Source organism: Clarias gariepinus, chromosome 13, assembly GCF_024256425.1.
Source record: "Clarias gariepinus isolate MV-2021 ecotype Netherlands chromosome 13, CGAR_prim_01v2, whole genome shotgun sequence".
Lineage (NCBI taxonomy): Eukaryota > Metazoa > Chordata > Actinopteri > Siluriformes > Clariidae > Clarias > Clarias gariepinus.
Genome location: NC_071112.1, coordinates 24466104 through 24479536, shown reverse-complemented (window position 1 = coordinate 24479536; position 13433 = coordinate 24466104). Strand labels below are relative to the sequence as shown.

At 35.8% G+C, this 13433-nt stretch overlaps 1 protein-coding gene across 1 annotated transcript in view; it reads left to right on the top strand.

The window, feature by feature from the left end:
- LOC128535777 (ryanodine receptor 3) overlaps positions 1 to 13433 on the top strand; it is a 196135-nt gene that overhangs the window by 153186 nt on the left and 29516 nt on the right. Inside the window, 10 exon segments of the mRNA XM_053509826.1 lie at positions 27 to 350; positions 739 to 979; positions 1263 to 1350; positions 1564 to 1656; positions 3550 to 3564; positions 6919 to 7089; positions 7187 to 7246; positions 8251 to 8385; positions 8540 to 8652; positions 12300 to 12396. Of these exon segments, the coding sequence (XP_053365801.1) occupies positions 27 to 350; positions 739 to 979; positions 1263 to 1350; positions 1564 to 1656; positions 3550 to 3564; positions 6919 to 7089; positions 7187 to 7246; positions 8251 to 8385; positions 8540 to 8652; positions 12300 to 12396 (1337 nt within the window).

Sequence of the window (13433 nt, the reverse complement as noted above, 5' to 3'; positions counted from 1 at the left end):
ACCCATTAGTTTACCTTTCTTCTTAGTACTAGGAATGCCTGATACTGTAGAACAGATGTGCCCAGAAGTGCCACATCTGGATTGCCTGATAAAAGATATCAACGACATGGCTGAGTCTGGAGCTCGCTACACTGAAATGCCCCATGTAATTGAGGTAGTGCTGCCCATGCTGTGCAACTATTTGTCCTACTGGTGGGAGAGAGGCACAGAGAACCAGACAAAGGGCACAGCAACTGCATGTAGTACCACTGTCACCTCTGAACACCTGAGCATCATCCTGGGCAACATCCTCAAGATCCTGAATAGCAACCTAGGCATTGACGAGGCCTCCTGGATGAAGAGAATTGCAGGTAAAGACAATGTCTGATTGTATAAGTAATTTAATGCACATAGGCCAGATCCACTACAGTTTTTTTTTTTTTTATCTGCATTAATCTGCATTTATCTGCATTAATCTATTATTATATGTGGTTGAGAGTGATGCAATATCTAATTGCATTGTATTTATCTGTTTTACTGATTTTATGTTGATGTTCCGGTAGAGTTTTTAATTTTATTTATTTATTTATTTATTTTTCTTGAATGAAGAAAGTGTAATTTAAATTGTCAGAATTCACCATTCACTTGTCATAGCAAAAGAACTGTTTTGCTGCCTATAATAATATAATTAAAAGCAGGGTTAAGCAAACCTAAACCAGTATATTATTAATAATGATTGACATCTGCACCATCTCACAGTGTATGCTCAGCCCATCATCAGCAAGGCGAGGGCAGATCTGTTAAAGACGCACTTCCTGCCGACGCTGGAGAAATTAAAGAAGAAGACAGTGAAGGTGGTGGCAGAAGAGGAGCTTCTTAAGGCGGATAACAAAGGCGACACCCAGGAGGCAGAGCTTCTCATCCTAGATGAGTTTGCCGTGCTGTGCAGGGATTTGTATGCGTTTTATCCCATGCTCATTCGCTATGTGGACAACAATAGGTAACCTAGTTAACATAATCCCTATTGAACTCTTAAATACAACAGGTCATGTTATTTTTTATTATTTGGATTTTCAGCAATGGGCTGTGTTTCAGTCCTGAAAAAAATCTAAGTCAAAACACAAACAATAGTATAATATTTCTGTTAAAATGATGTTTAATGTTAAAAATGCGACTTAAAGTTTAGATGTAAGTAACTTAAAAAAAAAAAAAAAAAAGAAAGAAAGAAAGGGTTTCATAAACGGATCTGATATTTTCCTGGGTTTATTATGACTCCTCTCCAGATCTCGATGGTTGAAAGAGCCTGATGCTGACTCTAATGAGCTCTTCAGGATGGTAGCCGAAATTTTCATCTTATGGTGCAAGTCACACGTAAGCGTTTCTTCTTTTCTTCTGTCTTTATGGCACAAACTAAATGAAAGTCAAATAATAGAACCTCCTGCACACCACTTCTGAACTCCCACAATTGTTAGCTCATACCTCCACAGCTAAAGCCCTAAGACTCCCAGAAAATCATCAAACTAGCAAAGCAAGCTTTCATATAACCTCTGGCGATTCACATCTGTGTCCATTTTTCTCATGCAGAATTTTAAGAGAGAGGAACAGAACTTTGTTGTACAGAATGAGATCAATAATCTCTCCTTCCTCACTGGGGACAGCAAAACAAAGATGTCAAAGGTAGGAGTGATGAGTGAGGAATTCTTTACAGAAAAAAAATCAAACGTTATACTACGAAGGTTGGCTGAGACAGTACGTCATACAAGGGCTTAAACTCATTTTATAAAAAAAAAATTTTTAGGAAAGGCGCAACAACTTTTTCGGCTGATATTGAAATGAAGACACAGAAGGGATGTGTATTTCAATCTGTAATATCAAATGACGTAAAACATTTCAGGATTTTACATACAGTACATGCAATTTATTGCTATTACTGTATAATAAGAAAATCATAAAAAATGCTGATGCTGACTGAGGCAAATGATGTTTTATTCATGAAGCATGCCTATAACAGCATTCATCCTATTTTACCAATTTTATATTAATTTCATTAATCAAATAAATACTCATACTGCTTCACTAACACTGGCATTATGATCTCCAGTCAGCATGCCAATTTAACGTTTTTCTAGACTTCAGCTATTATTCCAACTTTGATATACTGAATACTAGTATATATGTATGGCATTTTAATAATAATAATAATAATAATAAAACATTTATCCATCTATTCATACCTCTGTACTACTTATTTCAATTTAGAATTATAATAATAATAATAATAATTATTATTATTATTATTATAAAAACAACAATAATAATAATAATAATAATAATAATAATAATAATACATTTATCCATCTATTCATACCTCTGTACTACTTATTTCAATTCAGAATTATAATAATTATAATAATATAATAATATATAATAATAATAATAATATAATAAGGACAAGGTGCTTCTGAGTCAAATTTCCAGTTCATAAATGTACCTACCTTATGTAACATGACAAACTGGGAAAATATAACATTTCCATCATCACCTTTAACACTTTATTTTTTCCCTTTAATTCCTGATCACATATAATTTTTTTAGTAGGATAAAGATCCTTTAGCTCAAGTCTCATCTGACAAGCAAAAGAATCTGGGGAAAGGACAAGCTTCTCAACAAAGTACAGTAACATAAGGAGGCCTTGCATGGCCCAGCCAGTGTCATGACTTGCATCCCATTGAGATTTTATGGAGGGGTTTTAAATTGTTAGTTCATCAAAGGTCATTCCTCATCAAGGTTCATCGAGGTTATACTGTACCCTCATGACCTTGGGCAGTTGGTGGCAGATAAATGGACCAGATTTGAATCACAATGCTGCAGAAAGCTAATTACTTGAAGCTGTAAGTACACAGCTTTGCACCTACAGCTTCAATAAAACTTCAGGAACCTTTAACTTTCTATTTGTTTTTATTAGCACAAACTTAAAAGAAATCATTTGTATAAATCTGAAGTGGATATGTGCACTGGAATTATATTAAGTAACCCAGACAAACGTTTGAGATTTCCTAACACTGTAGGTCTAGAGTCTTGTTGAAAGTCCAACAGCCTTACTGCAGGCGCTCGGTGCCCACTAGACATGATGCAACATTAAAGCATCAATGATCTGCCATGAGCGTGGCCAGTTCAGTTCTAATGATGCTTGCACTGTATTGATATGTCAGGCACTGTATTTTGTAGGCTATGACCCCCTTCCCTGAAGGATGAGAGTAATTTACAGTACATGTTGACCATATGTGCTACATGCAATAATTAGCACATATTTAACCTGTATTTTTCACCATCTCGGTATGATACATAAATAATGTCAACACATTTTGTAACTCACAGGAAATTATTTGTATACAATGCAATATTGAATTGAGTTTAATTAATATCATGGTATTTTAAATTATCCTGTTCATACCTTTCCTGTGGAAAAAAAAATGTGCTCACTAATTATACCTTTTTAATATTCTTTCTTTCATTCTTTCTTTCATTCCTTTCCCTTCTTACTCTCTCCCTCTCTCTCACTCACCCCAGTTGTTTCTGCCAAAGGTACAGTGAGGTTGCATGTAAGATTTTATGTTCTCTGTGTCTGAGAGTGGGGGCAGGATAGGTTTGCCCACTGCATCCATTTCCATATGACTCCATATTTCTGTCTGACTACATCATGGAAATCTTATGAGGCGTCTGAGCCAAATGCATTTGTTTACCCTTAATGTCTTATAATCCGAAACTAAGTGTAGTACTGTACACACAAAACTACAGAGATGAAGTTCCGCTTTTATCCTAAAGTTGTGACTTACATTTACATGTTCATAAGTATTTGGACAAGGAAACAATTTTATTTCAGGTGGAGCAGACAGGACACAATTGAAGTGTAGACTACAGGGCCATTTACTTGATCTGTCTATTTTAATGGGCTCACAAATAGTTGGACAACTCAGTGACAAACTGTTTGGTGGCAGGTGTTCATGGGAACTCTCGGTATGTTATGCAGCTTCCATCAGACAGATAGCAGAAACTTGTGGTCAAGTGACCATTTTCATCCTTTAAAAGGATGCATTGGTGAGCTCAGCAACTTCGAAAGGCCTCGAAGATAAATAAAATAGATAATTGCATAGTTGAGTTTTTTTTCTTGGTGAGCTATCACTGTCAAAGTGTAGAATCAAGAGGTGCCATAACGATTGTATTTACGGATGGTTTACCCCAACTTGCAAACAGCCTGTCCAGTTCTGATATAAGGATTAAGAGAAGAACATGGAGAATGAAATAAAGTGTCCAGTGGCTGCCAATGGAATTGCATCACTCGATTTTAAATACCAGAAACCAACGAACCCGGCTGAAGTAACGGTCAGGCGGGAGGAGACTTAAGGAAGCATTTGATGAGTTCCAGATTATAGCCAGTCATTGACTGCAATGTTTTCCCTGTATTAAAATAATCCTCATTTTTTATTTTATTTTATTTTAACTGTGCAGGCTTCGTAAATATGGCTGCAATTCTTAAACAGTTAACAGTTGAGCCGCTTCATGCTTAAAGTCTTCAGTTTGTAATTGCTTCATTTTAACCCCACCGTGGTTGTATTTAAAGGGGAAAAATATGAAAATAGTGTCCTTGATTAAATACTTATGGACCTGTCTGTATTTACAGTTACACAAACGCATAAGGCAAATAAAATTCTGAAGTATACAATGCAGCCCAGCATCGTTTCAAAATTCAAAAACAAACCTATTGTACATTGTTATGCAGTTTTATTATTTAGCTGAATTGAGCTTGGTTCTGTTCTGTCCGTTTTTTATCAAAGAATGTAATTAAAATGTGGGAAAGGGAGAAAATGTGTTAATTTAAACAAATAAGGTGTAAATTAATCCGCTCTGTATGGGCAAAATTTTGTGGACACCTGATCAGCAAACTTGCTCGTATGTGCTTTTTGAATATCTCTTTCCACATTTAGCCCCCTTTAGGATTTTCCCCTCTGAGAGCAATAAAGGGGTAGCTCATTGATTAAGGCACTGGACTTTGTTTCGGAAGGTCCCAGGTGCATATCCCATGGCTGCCAAGTTGCCACTGTTGGGCCTTTGAGCAAGGCCTTTAACCCTCAACTGCTCAGATGTATAATGAGATAAAAATGTAAGTCGCTTTGAATAAAGGCATCCGCCAAATGCCTGGAGTGTAATTGTGAAGATTTTACCCACAAGAGCATCAGTAATATTCATACACTGATGTTAATGAAGAGGCCTGGGGTTCAGTTGGTGTTCAGTGGGGTGTCATTCAGGGAACTTTTAAGTTCTTCAACTCCATCCTTGGCAACTCTTTCTGGAACTCACTTTTTTGCAGGTTGGGCTGAAGTCACAGTGAAAGAGAATGTAATGCTAGAGCATACAAAGCCATCCTATAAAATCATGTGCTTCCAAATTTGTACTGTAGCAACAGTTTGCGGAATGGGTGTGATGGTCAGGTGTCCACAGACTTTTGACTGCATAGTGTAGCTCAATTTAACACAACAGGGATTAAAAATAATGTAAAATATATAAAGAAATCATTTAATGCAAATCATAACAAAAAGCACATTGTGATTATTTGTATTCTTAAGTGTAACATGAAAACAGAAGCGTGTTTTGTTGTCTTATGTCTCACCTTGGATCATTGTCTTCGAGCCTAAATTGTCTTTTATGTCTTGTGGAGTATGTGTTATGCTGTAGCATGGTGTCTGCCCCCTTTCTTCTCTCTTTCTCAGTGCTTTGTCTTTATTCCTGTAAAGTATGACATGTACAGTATTTGGTGTGTTGGAGTGAATTTTGAATTTGGTCTTTCTGGAAACATCTCGAGAGTTTATAAGTATGTATTAAACCACAATATTACGTTTTACATAATGTTATTATTAGAAAGCAGTCATCACATCCGGGTGAAAATATTGGAGCTTTAAGAAGGATTAAGGATGAAGTTTATTAAAAATATTTATGAAGTAAATCAGCAAAGTCTATTCTAAAATAATGTAATAATTTACAAGAAAATCCTTGTTAAGCTTAATTAATGAACCCCCCCCCCCCCCCCAAAAAAAAAAAAAAACCTCATACTACACTGCAAAGATACTGTAGGTTAGAAAATCATAAATGGATTGGTCTTGACCTTGCTGATCCTGTCCTAAGACAGTTGCTCCTTAGTTTATTTTATATGATCCTAATTTACAAGAATCATAGTCACTATGTGTTTCTGCTAACATTAGGTAGTTTAAGCTCCTGTTTGGAAAGGGAAAAAAAGCCCCTGCTCAACAAATGTATAAACACCATATATCAGCCATAACCTTATGACCACTGACGGGTGAACTGAACAACATTGATCACCACCTATACACTAGTTGACTGGTGACAGGATCGTTGGCACCTGAGGCTCAACCATGGAAACCTAAAACCTAGGTGGTTTTAATGTTATGGATGACTGGTGCACCAGCATGGTAAATTGTTTCAATATATCATACAACACAACAATATAAATCTTGTATCAGTTATTATATTACCATAAATAGAAAACCAAAATATATGCAAAGGCCAAGATTTAATAAAACAGTGAGAGATCAGGTATTGTTGTGATGTTAAAGTTAATAGTGAATTATTCTGCCTATTTCTGCAACAAAATGTATTTAGTTTAAGGTATTTAGTAAAATGTATTAATAAATCATTTCACTGTGCTGTAAGGACATGTAAGGTACATGTAAGAAGTAATTGAATAATTATTATAAATTAATTAACTTGCCTACTATCCTTGATCTATGGTCTAAAAGGGATTATTACAGTTCTCATCCTCTTTATATATATAAAATGTATACATCCTTTTTGTTGTTGTAGCTTGTTTTCTTGTCACCATAATTACAGTAAGTCTTGCCTTACCAAGAGTGTGTATGCTGTCAGGCAGGAGGACAGGATCAGGAGAGAAAGCACAAGAAGAAACGTGGTGAGGTTTACTCTATCCAGACCTCACTCATCGTGGCAGCTCTGAAAAAAATGCTGCCTATTGGGCTGAACATGTGCACACCTGGAGACCAGGAGCTCATCTCATTGGCCAAGACTCGTTATGGCATGGTAACACTGTGCTGCTTATGGGGTTATAGGAAAAGCACAGCGATCATCTGCAGGCTTTAGATGCACTAATCTGCTGCTTGTATTCTGCTTCTTTTAGAAAGATACAGATGAGGAGGTCAAGGAGCATTTGAGGAGGAACATGCACCTACAAGAGAAGGTGAGCCTACACAATATCCAGTATAACCATATCCTCCTTTTTTTCCCTTTTTCCAAATGTAATTTCCATTTTTAATAAATTGGCATTGGATTTCATATTTTTTAAAATTGCATAATTGATGGAGCCTCATGAAGAACAGACTGAAATACATAGTTTTGCCTTCATAGTATTTTAGGTATACTGTACATGGTCTTTGGGGAAAGATGTGGTCTGCTCTTTTTAAGGTCTTGCTTAGATAATTGCAAAATTAATTAGACCTGAAATTCATTAAAAGGCCAGTGGGTCCTCTTTTGTGTGGGCTTAAATTTTTTCGTTGGCTGTCTGGACACTTGTTCAGTGGTTAAAGCAGAAAGGACAAAATGTCCTACCCTGATGCTTCTGATAAATGAGGATAATTAATATACCAGTAATCTATCGCTTTTCCTTCTACGTGGGTGCGTCTATCAATTCGATATTGAATCAATGCGATAGTTTAGAGACTTGGCTTACTCCAAGAAAAGAAAAGTAGACTATGAAAACTGAACCTTTAAAGATGAATGGACAGATCAGTCTATGTTTATTCTTCCTGCGGGACGTTTTACACCAGTTTGTCTCATATGTTCTGAAATCATGTTTGAAATGTGAAGTGGCGCTATGACAAAAAACACGGACACTGAGCAAACATATCTACAGCAGTCGGAGATGTGAGAATGTGAGAATGTAAAATAACCAGTATGACAGAGCAGCAACAAGAGTCCTTCACATTTTTTACAGCACAGCAGTGTGCAAATAAAGATTCATTAATGATTGATTAAAGATTGTTGTATGTACAGTAGTTCAAATTGTCCACGTTTATCCTAATTACTGAAAATTGACAATGAATATAATTGAAATGCTATGGAATTTTAAATTACTTATTTTTTATAGGCTTAGAATGACTGCATATATAAAGATAGGAATCCTAACCTAAACATGGACTTCGGATTGCGCCTCGAAGAAAATGACATGTATATACTCTTTTATAGTCAGAGGACCCTGCTGTAAGGTGGCAGCTTCACCTGTATAAAGATGTGGTTGTGAAGAATGAGGGCCCACCCGATCCAGAGCGCACAATTGATCGCCTACAGACCATTTCAGCCGCAGTATTTCACCTCGAACAGGTCATTTCTCTTCCACATTTATTTTGGATTTTTGTTTAAAAAATTATTAAATAAAATTAAGATGATAAATTTGGTAACATTTAGCATTAGTTTGGTATTAAATATCATCTTACTTTTTTCCAATCTTTTTCTGCCACACTAATGCATACTATAGGTGGAGCAGCCACTCAGGTCCAAAAAGTGTGTGTGGCAAAAACTTCTCTCCAAACAGCGTAAGCGTGCGGTAGTGGCCTGTTTCCGCATGGCACCGTTATACAACCTGCCTAGGTATGCCTTTTATTTCACATCCTGATATAGACATTACATACCATAGGTCATTTAGAACATTGTTTAAGTTGAATTTTATCAGTCAGTCAGAAAACTAACAACATAGCATTACTGTACCAGTAGCTTTATTGTACTGAAGTATCTTTTTATAAAAATACAGGTTTTAATTTCGCAATATAATAGCTTCCTACATAGGGTATGTCAAAAAAGTTTTTTTCTTTTTTTGCATATTTGTCAAAATTAAATGATTTAGGTCAAAAAATAAATTTTAATATTACACAAAGATAACCTGAGTAAATACAAAATGCAGTTTTTAATTGATGATTTCATATATTATGGGATTGCTGTCCTACCTGACCCCATGTGAACAAGCCCCCCCTCCTCAACCAAAAAGAACAGAAAGGCTCATCTAACATTAGCTGTTACAGCTGGCGTAAAAGTAATAGCGTCAGGACATGGACGACTTGCCATAATAAATTCTGCGCTTCACTGGGAAATCCTGAAGGAGAATGTTTGCCATCAGTTTGTAACCCTAAGCTCAAGCACATTAGCATTATGCAGCAGAACAATGATCCAAAACACACCAGCGAGTTTACCTCTGAATGGTGGAATCGCTGGTGTGAAAAAAAAAAAAAAGTTTTTGTAGGGAATTACTCAAGGTCTGGATCCAATTGAGATCCTTAAATAAACTGTTCATGCTTGAAAACTCCCTAATGTGGCTAAATTAAAACAATTCTGCAAAGAAGAGTGGGTCAAAATTCCTCCACAGCGATGCAAAAGACGCAAACATTTGATTGTAGTTGTTGCCGCCAAGGGTTTTTAAGTTTAGGTAGGTTAGGACTGCTTTTTTTTTTCTTCCCTTAATAAATAAAATCATCATTTAAAAACTGCATTTTGTATTTACTCGAGTTATCTTTGTGTAATATTAAAGTTTATTTTATGACCTGAATCATTTAATTTTGACAAATATGCAAAAAATAATAATAATCTGAATCATTTAAATGTGACATGCAAAAAAAATAATAAAAATCAGGAAAAATTCAAATAGTTCTTCACGGCACTTTACATACACAAACCACTCCAACAACTTAGCCTGCTAACTAGCTAGATGTACATTAACTAGCAAGTGTTAACATGACATGCCTGAAAATACAGCAAGCTATGTCCTTTTTGTCATGTAATTAATAAGAAAACATTTACATTTTAATGAACCGTTTATTGGCAGCCCATGTTAGTTCATGATCAAGTTAACAACTTTTTAGTTGTTACTTGGCCAGGAAAAGGACAAACAGAATAAGCCATTAGGTTTATAAAAAGTATAATTACGTTCATGATCCACAATAGGAGAGGAGTACATTCAGTTTAACCCCCAATTTAATAATGCCTTGTACAGTGGCTACTACTGTATGCATGATGGGTGCTTTGCCTAATGCTGTCCCTTTCATACACTGATGCACCCATCACTCTGGAATAGGGTTAATCTTAACTCATCAGACCACATGACCCTTATCCATTGCTTTTCCCAAGTCCAATCTTTATAATCACTAGAAATTTAAGTTTTTGTGTGATATTTTTTTTTGTATGGCAACAACAGCTGTTTTGTTCCAATCCTGAGTTTTTTTTCACTATTAACATACCTGTGATCTACTGTCAGCTTTTAACTCCTATTTTTTTTTTATTATTTTTTTTGGATAGGATTTTTAGTGTGTATGCATTTCACCTTTGACCGTTCAGTCTTATGTTAAAAACCCTTACAGTTTAGTATCCTAATTCTGATGTTTTGTAAATGTATGTTTTGTTTACAAGTTTATTTGTTTCTTTTGTTGATTTATGCTTAGGGGTCAAAACATCAAAGATGCTGTAATCACACTAATATTTTCATTTTATATTCATGATTTTTTTTTAAAGATGATCATGAGTCACATGTGATTCATGATTGTGTTATATGTGTTTTCTTCTTTTGTCCATTTGCTGTTCTCTTCCTTTGACAAAATTGCCCTTCTCTTTAGGCACAAAATTAATATTTACTTCCTGAATGCCTACCAACACTTATGGCTGGAAAAAATGCATGAGAGAGCAGATTATGACAGTCTGCTCTCCATGCTCACGGTAATGTAGTGCTCGGGGAATGTTTATTGATTGAAACCTAATTGGGTCATCTCCTAGACATGGTTTGGACTGCAGCAGATCTTTAGTAGGGGTCTCACTGGTCGACTGGTCATGTGATAACACTACTGATAACGCACCTAATCGCAAAAGCATTACTACATTAACAGGCAATTACATACTAAGCTGTACTAGCTGTGCACTATCCCCACATTTTGTGCTTAAGGGAATAAGTTCTAATTGTCAAGGGCTGTTCATAAACAATTAAAGCAAAAAATTGTTAACTGACTGTCAATTGCGGTATTACATGCAAGATACAACAACAACAAAAACAGTTTAGGCTCATATGATAGTATGTAAATGAGAAGGAGAAAGTTTAAATAAACTAATATAAATTCTGAATAAAATCGATTCAGTGATTTATCGCAGTTCTTTTATATGACCATCATGTATTGTCATACTGTCTCCAAAAATTATTTATTTTATTATTAAATATTTATTATATGCTTGCATCTGAGGTGGTAAAATTTAATCGTTTCTGGTGGTGGCATGCTCTAAACTATTGACATCGTACAGCTTACTGATTGGTAAGAGCAAATTAATTGTTTAGAATTGTAAAAAAATATATATTTTACATTTATTTGGTGTAGTGGTTAGCACTGTCGCCTTGCACCTCCAAGGACCGGGTTTGATTCCTGGCCAGGTTCGATTACCAAATTTGTGTCCATGGAGTTTGCAAGTTCTTCCCGTGCTTGGTGGGTATCCTCTGGGTACTCCGGTTTCCTCCCACAGACTAAAGATTAGGCTAATTGGCGTTTCCAGATCGGCCATAGTGTTTGAATGTGTGTGTGTGTGTGTGTTGGCACCCTGTCCAGGATGTACCCCTCAATGTGCTTAAAAAATCACAATACAAATTTAATCAGCACTTAGGTATTGTGATCGTATCATATCTGGTAGTCTTTGGTGATTGCCATCACTGATGTCCACTATAAGGATGTTAAAGTTAAAGCACATTAATATACTAGACATGATAATCATGTTAATGACATTATCACTGAAGATTTCTCAATTTAGCATTCTATTGACAGTTGTCTGATTATGATGCAGTACTTAATAGTATTAATAAATTGCATCATAGCTTGATTGATCTAAACTATTCCTAAAATTTAAACATGGAATAGTTACAGCTCATGTAACATAGCATGGTCTTGAAAGATCAAACATGATCTTTATTAGCACTTATACCTACAGTATGAACTTAATCAATAGTGTACTATAAGGATCACTCAAGGATCTATAGACAGTGTTGTTGGGAGAAACAATTGTGTCCTCATATGAGGACATTTGAGTCTCAAGAGGTTAAAATCTTTCATGTTACCAGTATGACCAGTTAGGCTTCCTGTGTACTGTATCTCACTAACCTTTTCCTTCCTAGCACTTTTTATTTGCCAGCCATAACTTCCTGTCTCGCTCTCCCTTGTAACCCTGGTAACCATAATAATCACAGTAACCCTGCTTAATCTTTAATCCTCCCACCTCAGGCATCGCTCTATTAACCTGTTCCTCACTGGCTACCAGAGAATATGGATAGAGACAGAGACGTACTCATTTGAAGAGAAGCTAGTGCAGGATTTGGCAGTAAGTACTTTTCAGGACAAAGGTATGGAGCTGTGGTCACTTGGGACTGTTGGTTAAAAATACCTTAACCAAAGAGTACCACATAAAGGCTTGTTTAAATTTTTATAATGCACAAAAAAGTATTGCAAATGGTATGAACAAATATACAATGGAATCTGTATATGGTAACGGAAGTAATTAAGCCTAAATTCTTTTGATTTTACGATGTTCATCAAACACTATAAATAAAAGAAATTTTAATCAGACGTAATCCTACATAATCCTGATTTTTTTTAATATAAGCATTGTGAACACTGTCCAAACATTTCCCGGACAGCTCCCCCAAAATAAAAGCATAATTCATAACAAAGTCATCATTCTAATCCTACAGCGTGTCTTTTATACAGCAATATATTGTATAGTACATTATAGTGTACATGTCTGATTTATAGATTACAGGAGCCTACTCCTTATCCACTTTACCAACTTTAACAACCCACTAAAACAGAAAGAAACATTGATCAGCCTTAACATTAAATGCATTATATTGTGTATGAAAACTGCTTTGATCCTTTGACGCACAGACTCCATGATACCTTTGAAGATTTGCAGGGGTATCTAGAACCGAGAAATTAGCAGCAGATCCTTTAAGACCTGAAATCTGGGGAATTTGAAGGCCAAGTCATTACCTTAACTTTTTTTTATTTTAAACCTTTCCTGGGTCACATGATCTGGGTTGTTGCAATGAAAGATTGTACAAGGTTAGAATAGCACTCTGACTGGTTTACCGCTGCTAAGGTCTACATGCATCAAACTTACAGTAAATGCACTGTAGGTTCTAAATCAAGTTTCTACTGTATAATCGGCAGCATTGACATTATCAAGATTTTTTCTACTGTGGCTCTTCTTGTGGGTTCAGACTATCCGGGTTGGCTTTTGCTTTCACACAGATCAATGAGCCACACTGTAGGCATCTCAGACCCTGTCAATGTTTGACCTTTCTTCAGGACCCGCCATTCTAAAGATGCTCTGACCCATTTACGAAGCCATTACATGCC